A 16,381-nucleotide genomic window follows, 5' to 3' on the forward strand; every position below is an offset into this window, starting at 1 on the left:
TAGGTCTTTCTTCCTTCCTAAGACAATGTAAAGTAAACATGTATTTGACTCTTAGTTAGAAAACTACATTTGGCTAAATTTTATGTGTCATGGAGTTAACTAGATGCAATGGCATCCAGCATTTCAGTTCATTTTCTATTTACTGGGCAAAGACAAATGAAATGCAAAAACCGAAACTGTACTAGGGAAAGATCAATTTTGACAACAGTGTAGTTTTTGCTTTTTCCTTCTCATTTCCCTAGAAGCATAGACTCCTAGATCATGCAAAAGTGAGAAAATGCAGCCAGGTCTATATGACTATCATTTCATAGCCAGAGCGCATGTATTTCTTTACAGAGACTCCTATCCATAGACAGAAATTGCTTGCTAATTTCTGTATTACTCTTGGGTAGTTCAGATTTAATTTGGTACTTATTATGAAGATAAGAAATAAGGCAAATTTCAAATTAACTTGTCCATGTTCACACAGCAGGTTCATTACTACAGACCCTCACACCCACACTTAAATCACACAAAACAATGCCCATACCTGAAAGGGCGAAATCTCCTTTCTGGCTTTCACTTTCTCTGATTAGAAAGGCACCAGTCTGATTTTCTGGATATAATAGTTGTTTTTCTGCATCTGTTCTCTTGATTGCTCCAAAGAACCACCTAAAAAGAGACAGATGTAAACTTTAATTAACCAATCAACAGTCATTTTTTAAGGAGCAGGAAGTTTGGCAAGAAAGTATTCTATCAGAAATGTCTGCTATTCTTTAGTGAAACTATTACGGTATAAATAGTACCTTTCGATACTCGAGATGATTTTTCTGGATGTCTGTAACCCTCACAGGAGTCTTTTAAAAATTATAGAATAGGAATTTGGCCAATGCCTGGTACGACATCCCTTCTCACATCTGCATTCTATTCTGTCTGAGAAGTAACGTGTCCTCCTTCTGTCAAATTCAAAGCCTCCAGGGTAGGCCCACCACATTAGCCTGCTGGGTTCCATGCTCTATAATTACTTATCATCACCATCAAACTTTCACCGCCTCACCTAACACCTTCTAGGTGTGAGGAGGCAAACGTTCCAATCAAAGGATTCATACACTTCACATTAAAGTGTGAACAATTAAAAATAGAGTTCTCTGGGCATTAATTCCTCCCCCCCCATCCATTACTACCCAACGCCACCATAATATGAGACGATTTTGCATGTTTAGGAGGAACTTATCAAATACAAAAGAAATTGTCCTTGGTGGAGAGATGCTGTGAAAAAGATGCTTCCACCTGGGAAGTATCTTCCTAGTGCCACCCTCACTTCTTATCTTTACCCTCCTATCCTGAACATTCCAGAAATATAAAAGTCAGGTACTGAACACAAACGTTTGTGAATGTGACTAACCCCGACAAAGAACTATGGATTTTATTTTATATTTGAGATTTTATTTATTTATTTGACACACAGAGAGAGAGAGAGCACAAGCAGGGGGAGCTGCAGGCAGAGGGAGAAGCAGGCTTCCCGCTGAGCAGGGACCCTGATGCAGGACTCGATCCCAGGACCCTGAGATCATAACCTGAGCTGAAATCGAGAGTTGGATGCTTAACCAACTGAGCCACCCAGGCACCCCGAGAATTATGGATTTTAACATTGGAGCCAGGCTAAGATGTAATATCAAGTCAGTAGACAACAATATGATAATAAGAGGAAGCTGAGAAAACCTGCTTTTCACTGATGACCCCTCTCTCTAGAGTCACAAAGTTGTTCTTTATCATTTAAGATTTTAGGTAAAACATTTATCTTTTCAGCTATCATCTTTAAAAATGTAGACACTAGAAGAGAAGAAATGTAGGCTTGAGGGAAGACATACAGGCTGTGTGAAGGGCTGTAGGCTGAGCGAGGAAATACAGGCCATCAAAAATTGGCTCCAATTGGTTTGAAAGGTCATGGATATTGGGGAGTATGAGTGCACTGAGGGTGATACAATCAGAAGGAAGAGGAGAAAGGAACTGAAAAGAGAGACATTAAAACATAATTATTACCTTCTAACAAAGGCAAGGTACTTCTTAACCATTTGCCAATCATCAAGTTGCAAATTACACAATATTAACTCTATCAGTTAGGATATGCCAGGTTATATTAGAGTAATGAACAGTGGTAAAAATCTCCATGCTTTAAGACAACAAAGATTTGCTCTTCCCTCAGCTGCATGTCCACGGAAGGCCGCCTGGGGCTCTGCTCTAGGTCTATCTCTAGCTCTACCAGGGCATTTCCGTCTCATGTTTCCAGGATTGCTGAGGCAGGAGTAATGTGGCCAATCACAGGCTGGCTCCTGCAGCTTCAAGCTAAAGCTTCTATACAAGAATGAAATCGCTGCAAATAAGTAATATGTTTGTGCCTAAATGCAAAGAGAGTAGGAAACACAATCGCACCATTTCCCAGAAGGCAGAGAGCTGGAATCATCTGGTAGACTGCACTAACGACCACCCCACTGATTCAACATCAGGAACCAAATTGATGTCCACAGACTACCGTTTATCTGATGGAAACTATGGAAGTCATGGAAACATTCCAAGGGGCTATATAATGAATTCACAGAAAAATAGAAATGCATGCTTTCTATGATTACAGAAATAAGTCAATAGACTAATGGAACAAAAACAAAACAAAACCTCAAACAGACCCAAACACACAAATTAGAGATGAAAGTACAGATTACTCAATAACCAATGCTACTACCATGAATAATCCATATGGAAAAAATTAATTAACGCCACTTACAACATAGTTCTACATAGATTAATGACCTAAGGCAAACTTAAAAACTTTCTGAGGATACCAGACTGGGGAGGGTTTCTTAGATAAGAGGAAAAGAAAAAGACATAAAAACCTTAAGGGAAAAGATTGATAATATTTCTTACACCACAATTAAAAACTTCTACAACAGCAAGATTACCATGAAATAAAATTAAAATACAAGCCAAAGACCTGGAGAAAACAATTGTAAAGTATATAACCAATAATAGGAATAGTGTTCAGATTACATTGAGACTTATAATCAATTAAAAAAAAAAAAGACGGGGCGCCTGGGTGGCTCACTTGGTTAGGCACCTGACTTGATTTTGGCTCAGCTCATGGTCTCAGGGGCCGTGGGGTCGAGCCCTGTCTTGGGGTCTACTTGGAATTCTGTCCCTCTCCCTCTGCTCCTCCCCTGCACTGGCGCACTCCCTCTCTCAAAATAAATAAATATACCTATATTTTTTTTAAAAAAAGATTTTATTTATTTATTTGACAGAGAGACAGAGCATAAATGGGGGGGAGTGGGAGAGGGAGAAGCAGGCTCCCCACTGAGCAGGGAGCCCGATGTGGGGCTCGATCCCAGGAGCTCAGGATCAAGCCCTGAGCTGGAGGCAGATGCTTAACCAACTGAGCCACCCAGGCACCCCTACAAAGAATTTTTTTTTTTAGTTTTTATTTATTTATTCGACAGAGATAGAGATAGCCAGCGAGAGAGGGAACACAAGCAGGGGGAGTGGGAGAGGAAGAAGCAGGCTCACAGCGGAGGAGCCTGATGTGGGGCTCGATCCCACAACGCCAGGATCACTCCCTGAGCCGAAGGCAGACGCTTAACCGCTGTGCCACCCAGGCGCCCCTACAAAGAATTTTTTTAAAAGAGACAACACAGTAGAAAAATTGACATCATATATAATTGTACAGTTCATAGAAAAGGAAAATCCAATAACTAATAAAAATAAGAAAAGAAGCACAGTCTCTATCTGTACAGTATTATTATTTATACCAGTAAATATTAAAACAATGAAATTTCACACTTTTCAGGCTAGACAAAATTTTAAACTTTCACTTTTGGGTATTGGGAAAAATCTGAAACAAGAACCTTCATACAAGAGGCAGTATCATGCGGTACAACTACTTCAGAGAGCAATGTGGCAATATCTAAGAAGGCTGCACATTTGTATAACGTTCAATTTCACTGCCAGATTATATACCATATGTGCTGAAGGAAATAAATCACAAGAACATTCACTGACGAATTCTAGTACTAAAAAACTGGAAACAATCTAAATGTCCATTGTAGGGGAATAGATAAACTTAGTTATAGATATGAGACAGAATAATACACAGCAGTTAAAACATGAGGGACAAAAGGGAGTTGAAGAATGATACATACCACTATAATGTCATTTATATAAAGTCTAAGTGAACACATAAAAAACACTGTATTTTAATGGGCAGTTGCACCCTCAATGAAAGCTAATAGTTAATAGCTAATAGCATCTTTTTACTCCATTTCCAGAAATGGCAAAATTTCTTTGCACAAATATTTCAAGCACATTAGGAACAGGGATCAAATATACTGATCAACCCGGGCATTTCCTAGATTCTGAGTGCATTGATTATGCATCAGCATTAAAATGTTTGCTCAAAATATAAATATTTAAACCTTTACAAGAATTACAATTTATCTAGCAGATTAAATTCTTAGAAGTACGATTATATCTCATATTATCTCATCATTCTCAAGAATAAATTCCATTATATGTTTTATACACATACATTTGTATTTTGTATAATCAAATCTGCAAATGATGTATTTTCTCTGCCCAATATATGTATAAGCAAGCAGTTTTTGTAAATCAAAGATACAGTAATTTTACAACATTTGCAGAGAGGAACTCTGTGGTAATTTTTTTAAAATCCTTTTTTTGTCTCACCAATTTTAGATTCTTGTGTAATAGTTTTGTACACTCACTTTACAAGGCAAATCACACCAGTATTGACTCCACAGTAACAATGAAATGGCCATAAACACTTGACTGGATGCATCAGCTCACTTAATACCTGGAATTTTACGTGGCTGAGCTACCACCAGGAAGTGGATATAAATAACAAACTGTTTTCTGATGTAGTGGGATTATAATGCCATCTTTCATACTCAATGATGACGCAACCACTATAGGTTCGAGCGTGTGCTGAATCATTACAGCATGTGCTGCTGTAGAGACTAATTGGAGAACGATAGCTCTGTCCACCCTCTGCACATGGGAAAACTGTTCCTTAATTTGTGGTCTGAGCCTGTGGCAGAACTGTCATTCTTCTCCGTTCGGCCTGTTAGAGCCCCGGTTGGCCCCATTCCGGAGGGTCACGCACACCCCAGGCCTGTGTGCCCACCACAGCCACTTTTAATGCTGTATTCCATGTGTGCAGTAACCAACGAGTGCTGAGAAGTAATCAGGATATCCCAGGATGGATCCAGGAGAGTCTTATAGGGAAGCATCCAGGGACAGCCTTACAGGTTAGTGACCCTCGAAGTGTGGTCCCTAGACCAGGAGCATTGGCATCACGTGCAAACTTGTTAGAAAAGGAAATCTGCAGGCATCCCCCATATCTACTGCACCAGAGACTGTGGGGTCTCTGGGTTTCAATAAGTCTCCAGCTACATCTGAGGCACAGTAAAATTGGAGAACTACTGAGTTATAGGAATAGTAAAAAAAATTTAAAAATTTTTATGAGACAGCTGAGAATAATAAGTTAGACTTTGAGGTCTACATGTGAAAATTATCCAATATAAGGACACTACACACACATTTTATTGATCTTTTATGAAACTAGTCTTTATTGCTATGCCATACTCGCCATGAAAGAGATCTTGATTAAGAATAACCAAAAAGGAGAGGAGATCCATAATAACCTAGGAGAAGGAAATGCTTCAAGTAGATGAAAATGGAGCAAAAAGCATAATGTCTGTTTTGGATGAAAGGAGTATGTGATTGAAGTCTAAGGTTTATTTTGCAAACATCTATCCAGTATCACCTGTGTAAATTCTGTAGCACAGACACAGAAAGATCTGCAAGACATACTCCTGAACGAAAAAGAGTAAACTGCAGAGTAATCAAAATATTAGTTTTATTTATATTTTAAAAACCAACAAACCAAAACTTTTATGTGCTTACTTCTCTGGAGATTAGTGAGAGAAAACAAAAACGATGGCAAAAAACAAACAAACAAACAACCACTTCCACTTTTTACTCTGTATTCTTCCCCATAATGTGGATATTTACAGTAAGATGTAGTTTTATATTACTTTGCAATCTACTTAAACAGAAAAAAAAATCTAAGGAAGTTAATTAGAAATATGCTATAACAATCTACATGTTATAAGACAGCTGAAGTAGAAACTTTGGCAGTTAGAATTGATAGATACAAGAAAAATCTCAAAGGAGTATGGGACAGGCGCTGATGGATGAGGAGGGAAACTCACAGAAGAGCAAACATGACCCCCGGGCTTCAAATCCGGATGACTGAAGAACAATATACCCCGCAACGCATTAAAGGCAGAGTGCGATACTGAAGAACACTACAGCTTCTCACTGGGAAGGTTAACCTCTCTATGCCCAGATTTCATCATTTGTTAGTGAAAATAATAACTGCCTGGTAGGTTTGTTTTTAGAGTAAAAAAAAAAAAAAAATGAATGTCAAGTGCTGGATGCCTGCCCGCCCTCATGCTCAATAAATAGCACTTATTTTCAGAAAACTAAGGGAGAAATTATATATTTGGCTTTAGACATGTTAGGTGTGAGGTCATGATGAAACGTGAATAAATATGTGAACATGACCTCCCTTCTCTAGATGTGTTTGTATTGTAAGTTTCCTCCCCGGTGATTTTTCCATCCTGCCTGCCCGTTCTTGACTAGGACATGCTGCCACCAGGTGGCGGTAAGCCATTTTACTAATTCAAAAAGGCTAAAGCTGTAGTGTGATAACTGGAGGTTCTTTATTTGACAAAAAAGACGAAATTAGTCTTTAAAAAAACAAAAGAACTTATGCATTGTTACTGAATATCAACATTTAAATAATATAGATATCAATCAAAATTTAGGGAAATCAATATGTAAATAGATGTGGTACCTCCAGGGGCACCTGGTTGACTCAGTTGGTACAGCATAGAATTCTTGATCTCAGCTTCCCGAGTTCAAGCCCCACGTTGCATGTGGAGCTTACTTAATTAAAAAAAATAAATGAACAAAATTAAAAAAAAATAAAGATGTGGTATCTCCATTAATATTTCCTCATTTCCTCCTAATAGTCTTATTCTGTCCACTCTGCATCTCAGTGACTGGCACAAAGTAGGTGTCTCATACACTCATAATTCCGATCAAATGGTGTTAGTTTCCTCTTCCATTTTTCTTAAGTAAGCTCTATGCCCAATGCGGGGCTTGAAATCATGACCCCAAGATCAGCAGATGCATGCTCTACCAACTCAGCTAGCCAGGCACCACTCACCCTACATTTAAGAAAAAAAAAAACAAACCTATTCCTAATAACATTTACAAAATTCAACATATAATTTCTTTTCCTTGTGCCTCCCTAACAAGCAAGACAGCTGGACTTAAACCACAGTAGACAGACCCTGAAGAAGAATGAGTTTCTAAAACCAGCCCCAGAAGAATACTGGTATCTTCCCAGAAACTGCAGAAAGGAAAATGGGTAGATCGGCTTGGCATAGCCACCCATGAGGAAAGTAACCTGGGGTGACTGCCCAGGTGGGAACTCGGGGATAGGTCTGTCTTTATTGTTGTCATCACAGACCCATGTTACAGTGGATAAGACCACCTGTCATCCTCACCAGCGTGGCTTGGGAGACATAGAGACAGTACCATTTGCAGAATACCTACAGTTTGCAGGGTACGCTCATCATCACATTTAGTCATTTACCGTATCTAAATCATCATGGTCCCTTGAGCTATGGCAGTTCCATATGATGACAGCCCCTGTGAAGTCCCCTTTCCGTCCAGGTGAGCACGCCCCTCCCCCTCTACAAAGTCTCCTGAGGCTCAGCAGCCCCTTGAGCTCACAGAAAGTGAACCCTGACTCTCTTTTACCACTCACATAGCATGAGAAGGACAAAAAAAGCAAATAATGCTCATATGTATTTTGTTACTCATTCCCTCCTTCTCATTTCCCGCATCACAACCTTTGTCCGCTGTATCACCACCACTTAGATTATGGCAATATTTTACTTTCTGTTCTCATAAACAGCTTCTGCTTATTGATCACGTACAAGCAGCCAGGGACTGATGTTACAGTGTTATACGCATTGCCCTAGATGCCCCCGCCTTGCTCAGGCCATTGCCCCTACGTTAATCATTTGATCATATGATCTGATACATCTCACCAATGCATACACATTAATACGTTTTAAGGGTTCCCTTTGCTTATGGAATGAAATCCTTATTAACCTGGAATTTCAGGCCCTCTGCCATCTGGACACGAGCCATCTCCTGAACAGTGTCTTCCCCACCATCAGCTCTTCGGCTCTCACTCAACTCATTCTCTTATGGCCATTTGCACTGGCATCGCTTAAATCCGCCTCCCCAGAATTCCCGGTCCTCAGTGACCGCCCTTCTGGTTTCGCATGTAGCATACAAAAGTTAGAGCTGCTTTTTATTTTTTAGATTATTCTGCGTTCACTTGAGCCTACAGACCTTCCCCGTACAAAGCCTAACTGAAAACACCCCATATGCCTTTTGGAACAGTTAAATAAAATACCTTTTGATGAAACAATACATAGTACCTCAATGTGGACATTTATATGTCTTTCGATTTATACTGAATGTTGAACTAGATAAAGCTTGTGTTTTCATGTAATCTTTTATTTGCACTTGCCACGTACTTTGGAGTGTTAAGCGCTTATGGGAGAAGACTTATCTGCTCTGGGCCAGTTGCAACACAGATTCACATGTTAATTGGCCACAGACCACAGATTCCAATCTGGCTACTCTCTTCTCCCAAAGAGAACATTTGCCTATGAACGTAAAGATCAAAAATGAAGCTGATTTTCCTGTCCTCCCAAACACAAGCATATCCGGGCTGCACACATGTAAAAAATGTGTGATCACGTGATAATGTCACCTTCAATATCTGAGGTATGACTTGCAGTCACAAAGAAACCAGGAAGCTCCTCGCTTCGTTCATTTGATAAAGCTTTTTTTGTTGCTGTTCACCTGTACAGTCATCATATAAGGGGAATTTGGAAGGAACTTCTCTAGAAAGGAAGTAAGATGAACTAATTGGTACTGTCACCCCTGGGGAAGGTGTGGTGCTATATGTTTGTAAGGGTATTATAACCTGAACCCACCTGCCAGTGTCTAGTCATCAAAAGCTTTCTATTCCTCACAAAAAGTTGAAGAGCATAACCAAGTTCAGCGAGGGATTCAATCTCAAGGCACTGCTTTGGTCTCACAACCACCTCCTATTTGTATAAAAGGAAACGGAAGCTAATATTGATTTCTCTTTTAAAATAAAAAACAAGGGTGCCTGCTGGCTCAGTCAGTGGAGCGTGCAACTCCTGATCTCAGGGTCATGAGTTCAAGCCCTACACTGGGCGTGCAGCCTACTTTAAATAAATAAAATACAGACATACATACATACACACATACATACATACATACAAAGTGTGTGAATATATAAAGGCATTTCCAATCAAGCCTGAAATATAAGTGTAAATTTTAACCTGTCTGTTTTGTTTTTATACATTTGTGATAATGTTTGTCCTAGAAACGAGAGAAATATGGATTTAGAGTTGAAAGCATTAATCATTAAGGAGTTTCCATCTTTGTCACATCCAAAGAAAGTAAACGCAATTGATATTACAATGTCTAGGACCTGGCTGGCTCAGTTGATAAAGCACGCGACTCTTGATCTCAGGGTAGTGAGTTCAAGCCACATACTGGGCACGGAGTTTACTTAAAAAAATAAAGATCTATAAAATAACTTGTTCGCTGGGAACGTCCACAGAATGAACAAGACCAAATGTTCAGTCTAGTGAGCTAGAAGTCCATGTGTGTACCTTCTTCTAGATGGGTTAATAATGTTACACTCTATGTCATCATTTACTTTCATTAAATCCTTTATCCCAATTCAGATAGTATACAACTTGAAGGTATCATAACCTTATTACCCAACATGGTCATACATAGTTTTCTGTAGGCTTCATTTGCTAAAATGTATCAGAAACTTTCACTTCAGACTAACTATATGGAAAACAGATGAAGAAGCATAAGAGCAAAAAAAGGGTCTATTTCTTTGCCTTTGAGAATTTTAGATTCTCAAGGGAGGGATAAGAGATCATTTTAACTGAGTAATAAATAAAAAAGAAATGACAAAAACAAAAGGGGCATTTAAGTGCTAAGGGAGCTGTAATCCAAGAAATAAACAACCCAACAGTGTGTCAACAGTGGAAGGCATCTTAGAGGAAAGACACTTGGAATAAGGATTTGGCAGAGATGAGAAATCCAAAAAAATGAAGGACAAGGGCATGGCCCAGGTGAAGAACCAGCAGCACGTCTGTGAGCAGACTGGTTTGGTGGGCAGTGGTGGGGGAAGAGGGTCGACTAAATGAAGAAGAACCAAAACCAGGCCTTTGATGTTTACAGGTGCTCCCACGTAGAAACCACTAACTCCACCGTAGAAGGAGATCTTCGGCAAATATTCAAAAAGTACATTAGGAGGAGGATGACATATTCCATTTAAGATTTAACACAGTAGGGGCGCCTGGGTGGCACAGCGGTTAGGCGTCTGCCTTCGGCTCAGGGTGTGATCCCAGCGTTCTGGGATCGAGCCCCACATCAGGCTCTCCCGCTATGAGCCTGCTTCTTCCTCTCCCACTCCCCTCTCTCACTGGCTGTCTCTATCTCTGTCGAATAAATAAATAAATAAAATCTTTAAAAAAAAAAAAAAAAAAGATTTAACACAGTAAAGAATTTTGAGTTCTGGTCATACCTGCAAAAATGATGGGAAAATTTGACTTGTTTTTTTTTAAATCATTTAATGAACAAATTTAAGAGATGAAAGTGTGGAAGGCAAGAACAAGGGAGAAGTATTCTACAGGAGGGACACCGGAGAGGTGAGCAGAATATAGAACTAGAAAGAAGTTTTTATGAGGGTCCATGGGTAAACCTCTGAAACTTACTGGAAATGTGTTTTAATGAGTACGTGCATCCTCTGGGAAAGAGTCCAGTGTTTCATTAAATTCTCAATGGTGTCTGTGACAGAAACTACACAATAAGGCTAAGTGGGGTTCTTTTCCCCAGGTTCACGCAAGAGCTGGTAACAAAGCTATAACCCACAGTCTACCACCATAAAATTCCTTCGCTCATTCATTTTTCATTCAACAATTATTTATTTATTTATTTTAAGATTTTTATTTATTTATTTGACAGAGAGACAGCCAGCGAGAGAGGGAACACAAGCAGGGGGAGTGGGAGAGGAAGAAGCAGGCTCATAGAGGAAGAGCCTGACATGGGGCTCGATCCCAGAACTCCGGGATCACGCCCTGAGTCGAAGGCAGACGCTTAACCACTGTGCCACCCAGGCGCCCCTCAACAATTATTTATTGAGCACTTACCATGTGTCAGGCTCTGTTCCAATTGGTAGAAATAGAGCAGCGAAAGGAACAAAGTCCTGCCTTTATGGAGCTCCCATACTCATGGGGGAAGAAAGAAAATAAATAAAATAAATCAATAATTACACAGTGTGTTCAAAGGTGATAAGTGCAAAAGAGAAATAAAATGAAGCAACATAAGAAGGAGAGAGCGTAGATTTTTAAAATCACTCAGTGGGCAGCAATATGGGGCAGATGGAATTTCAAAGGGTTTGCCTGTGTGTTCCTGAAGTCAAAGTAATCAAAATAAATTCAGCTGTGGAGAAAAACTGGACAGAATCTTCGGAAGGAGTAGACGAGTGAGGACCATAATCCACTCTAGGATTGAGACAATATCCAGATTTCTCAACTGCAGCCTGGCCAACAGCTATTAGCATTTTTTTCTAGGTAAGAAATAAATGATATCCTTCAACTTCATTGTTATCACTGATATTTATGGAAATGCAAAACACCAGAAGCTACAAGTATCCTGCAAGGGTCTCCTAGTAGTCCATGTGCGTACCTTCTTCTAGATGGGTTAATAACGTTACACTCTATGTCATCATTTACTTTCATTAAATCCTTTATCCCAAATCAGATAGTATACAACTTTCTTTAGCCAAAGAAAAATGAGCCATCTCTTCACCAGGAAGAGTACCCTTTTATAAAAAATAACCATATATAGAATAGAAATAATATTTCTGATTATAAAGGAATCATTGAGGTTGGGTTTCTTTATAGATATCTCTTAAATCCATATAAAAATCAAAATGTTTAAGTGAAATTGTCTTTCACATTTGGCAAACACAATGAAAAACAAAATCTATTCTTTTTTTTTTTAAAGATTTTATTTATTTGACAGAGATAGAGACAGCCAGCGAGAGAGGGAACATAAGCAGGGGGAGTGGGAGAGGAAGAAGCAGGCTCATAGCAGAGGAGCCTGATGTGGGGCTCGATCCCATAACGCCGGGATCACGCCCTGAGTCGAAGGCAGACGCTTAACCGCTGTGCCACCCAGGCGCCCCCAAAATCTATTCTCTTAACCTACACGTGGCACGGAGATACACACATATATGCAGATGTGGACGTATGGGGGGTGTGTATATGTGTAGATGTGTACCCACCGCTACCATCACAGATATGCACTAGTTTCACTCACTTTTTAGGGTTTAAATGAAGCAGGTGTCCCAAGGCAGGTAAGAGGGGAGATAGAGTCCACAAAGGTCAGAATGGGCATACACATTCTCTTTTTCTTTTCCTTTCTTTTTAATAATTTGATCCTGTGCACCCAGCTACGAACTAAACATTGCTATCATTAATAATTATCAATAATCACACTGGTATGAATAACTGAAGTGTTTATAATCTATGTAAATGCCCCAACTGGACTCCGAAATGGCAGAAGCCAAACCTATCCACAAAGCAGCTTGTTCCTGTCAAAAGGAAAGCCAGAAACAGTGCCAGAAAATACACCTTTCGTTTTCAGTGTCAACAAGCTATTTGTCAGGAAACAAAAGGAAGGTTCTGCCAGCACACTGGTGGATTTTCCTGAAACCTGAAAATTAGTTCTCTGCTTGTTTTTGCTTAGAATTAGAGGAAAGCACCGTTGCACAAGTATTTTACAGCCTCACTCCTCGGAACTGCTATAGGGAAAGGCTGTGTCCCTCCCCACCCACTGCGCCACACTTCTTAACCTCCTCTAGGGCTTCAGTTCTCAAACTTCAGTTTGCTAAGAAAGCCCAGGAAAGTGTGTGCAAGGCAAATACTCCCAACTCGGAGGTGGGGCTCCGGATGCTGCAGGTTCCCACGTGCCCCAGAGAATTCTGAGACTGGGAACCCGGCACTGAGTTTTGAAAAGCACAGCTGCTCTTTGAAGGGAAAGACTTTCTCTTCTGTCTGCCATCACCCACTCCAAACCCTGGTTCTCGCTGGGCCACTCTGCCCCACACCAGACTCCACTCTCTTATTTTCATCCCAACCGAGAGATTATAAATTCAGTCCAAACTTTGCGTAGAATTTGTGGAGAGCAAAGTACAATCTAGAGTAACAAGTTCAAATACATCAGAAATCTCTGTTCCTCGAAATTTAGTAACAACTGCCCTGAAGAGGGAATTTCCCAAAAACGCTCTTTTCCGTCAGGTCCAGAGCCCCCTGCCAGGTTGCTAAGGCCCCTCTCCCCTGCCCCTCTCCTCTGGAGCAGGCTTTTACGAACTACCCCTGATTTTACATGCAAAGCAATTTAGTTCTTAATCCCACCCCCCTTCCGACTAGCATTCTGGGCGTTCCAATGTATACTCCAACAGGAGTTCAATTGTTTTGCTCCAGAAAGGCCCATCCATTCCAGGTCTTGATTCCCAACAACACAAACAACCAGAGCTTTGAAAACGGAATTGCCTTTAGCAAGATAAATCCTTGGGCAGAGCACCTCTCACACCATTCTTCACAGCAGAGAGTAACGAAAGAATTACGCATACTCTTGCTGTCAAAAACAAGTCCACATCTGAGGATAAGGGTGAAGGGGCTGAGTTGGTTTTTTTTTTTTTCAGTTATATTTATGTTTTCAAGAATGTAGTTTTATTAAAATTATGAATTTCTTGAACTAGGTTAAAATATTTGCTCTCTCAAACTGTCTTCAGAAGAGGATAAACTCAGGGGCACCTGGGTGGCTCAGCTGGTTAAGTGTCTGCTTTTGGCTCAGGTCATGATCCCTGGGTCCTGGGATGGAGCTCCCCCCACTCCCGTCCACGGGGGGTCTACTTCTCCCTTTTTGCCCCTCCCCCCAGCTCTTGCTCTCTGTCTTTATCTCAAATAAATTAAAAAATATGTTTTTTTTAAAAAAAGAGGGCAAACTCTAATGATACACAAAGTAAATATTATTTGTAAGTAGCGTGTGAACTATTTATGTGCAAGTTTGTGTTCAGAGAAACTGAAGTATGTCCTGCCTCACTGGCCACCTTAATAATTAGCAAATTGCAATTAAGTAAGTTTTGTTCTATAATTTTGTTAATACAAAAAATTATTCAGGGACGAAAATGCTACCTTCTTCGTCTGGGATTAATTGAAGAAAGAACTCAGTGAAACACACAATGTATGGTAAATTCTGACTTACCAAGTTGTGACCCAGAGAAGAGATTTTTTTAAATCTTATAGATTTGAAAAGACTGCTCTTGGGATGAAAGCACAGGACAGGAACAGCCTAGAGCGTTGGAATTGGGACCCGCAAGTAAGCCTGAGAATCAGGTTTTCCTAAGACTGAGTGATGATAGATTCATTACATACCAGAGTTCCCTTCCCTTAACTCCTCAACCTCTGGATTATCTGCAGAGCAGGTGAGACAGAACACACTGTTCCTTTCCTTCACACCCCTTTCCTTGGATTCCTCTTTTTGGTATTATTTGATTAATTCCTACTTCCCAACTATACTTGGAAGCTCCAACAGCAAAACCCTATCGTTTTGCTCATTACTGCAATTCCCAGAGTCTAGCACAGCACCGGAAATTACACATGCTCTCAACAAATACCTTTGAATGGATACATGAATGAGTTAACAAATGATTGCTTGGGGACGTGAGTCACACTGTTAAACATTAAAGCTGACCAAATAACTCTAAAAACACAGGACAAGAATATAGAGAGAATCATCTGAGGATTTGGAACAGAGGGTGAAAGAAGAAGTCAGATTTTATGAGTCATCAATATCCTCATAGCCAATCAAATGATCACAGTCCTATAAGGAAGCTGATAGTAATAATAATCACAGTAAGACAAACATTTGGATTCCACTTCATAATTCCCAGTGTCATCATCGACATTATGGCACTCATTCTCATGGCAAATCTGGGGTCATCAGAGCAGGGGCTTCGGTAGCTCCCCTTTGCGGTGTGAGGAACTAGAGCTTCGAGAAGAGTTAGGTAAGCAGAGCCTGTGTGTAGGCAGATGTGCAAGGCACGTACATGTGACCTCTCCACAATTGTGCCGAATGTGCAGTGGGACATATGGAGTTGTCTTCACATCATAATTCCACTCTACAGAGCGGGTCAGAAATATAAAGAAACCATGGCAGAAAGAGGAACACCAGGTTGAAAACATAAATAGGTATTCAAGATAGTTTCACTTGGGATGCCTGGGTGGCTCAGTCAGTTAAGCATCTGCCTTCAACTCAGGTCATGATCCCAGGATCCTGGAATCGAGCCCCCACAACGGTCGACGGTCATCGGGTCGGTCGACGGTCATCGGGTCGACAGTCATCGGTCGGGCTCCCTGCTCGGCAGGGAGTCTGCTTTTCCCTCTGCCTTTCCCCTCACTTATGTTCTCTCTAGCTCCCTCTCTCTCTCTCAAATAAATAAAATCTTTAAAATAAAATAGTTTCACCTAAATTCATAGAAAACTACCCCACAATGTGACCATAAGAAAAAAAAAATAGGATTTGGAGGGCACACTCCTTTCATTGTGAGTCGATAAGCTCTCTTTTATAATATCTCTCAGACGGAATACTGAACAGAGTAAACCATTGGTTTGCACTAGTGTAACAAGTCATATAACTTCATTTCTCATTTTTAAATTTCTTTTCAACTTCACTGATTTTCCAGAAAAAAGAAAACCATGAGAAGATTTATCCTTTATTCTCTTTAACATTTTGCCTGAAAAAATATGTACAACACAAAGGATGGATCAATTTCAATAGGTAACAAGCGCCAAATTTGTTTCTAAAAATGTCCCATAGAATAACAAAATATACTTTTATGAAGTCAAACACTAATTCCTGTTTGTTATTTAGAGATAGGCTTGGTTGCACAAGGATCAAAATTTGAAAATGAAAAGCAAAATAAGATTCCAATAAATATTTCAATAAGCAAAGCAATCCCAAAATTACAGATATTACAAATAATGAATTAGGAAGCTTAAAGCAGTTTTTTCAAACTGTCAACAAATAATGTGATCAAACGTTTCAAAAGATCAAA

At 39.9% G+C, this 16,381-nt stretch overlaps 1 protein-coding gene across 1 annotated transcript in view; it reads right to left on the bottom strand.

Annotated features, from left to right (window-relative positions):
* FRK (fyn related Src family tyrosine kinase) overlaps positions 1-15,668 on the bottom strand; it is a 61,601-nt gene extending 45,933 nt beyond the window's left edge. Inside the window, exons 1-2 of the mRNA XM_040627480.1 lie at positions 15,619-15,668; positions 530-651 (exon numbers count right to left, since the gene is read on the bottom strand). Coding sequence (XP_040483414.1) covers positions 530-651; positions 15,619-15,668 — 172 coding nt within the window. The remainder of the gene's footprint in view (positions 1-529; positions 652-15,618) is intronic.
* Positions 15,669-16,381: the final 713 nt, after the last annotated feature.

This window comes from Ursus maritimus, unplaced genomic scaffold (genome assembly GCF_017311325.1).
Source record: "Ursus maritimus isolate PB19 unplaced genomic scaffold, ASM1731132v1 scaffold_13, whole genome shotgun sequence".
Classification (NCBI taxonomy): domain Eukaryota; kingdom Metazoa; phylum Chordata; class Mammalia; order Carnivora; family Ursidae; genus Ursus; species Ursus maritimus.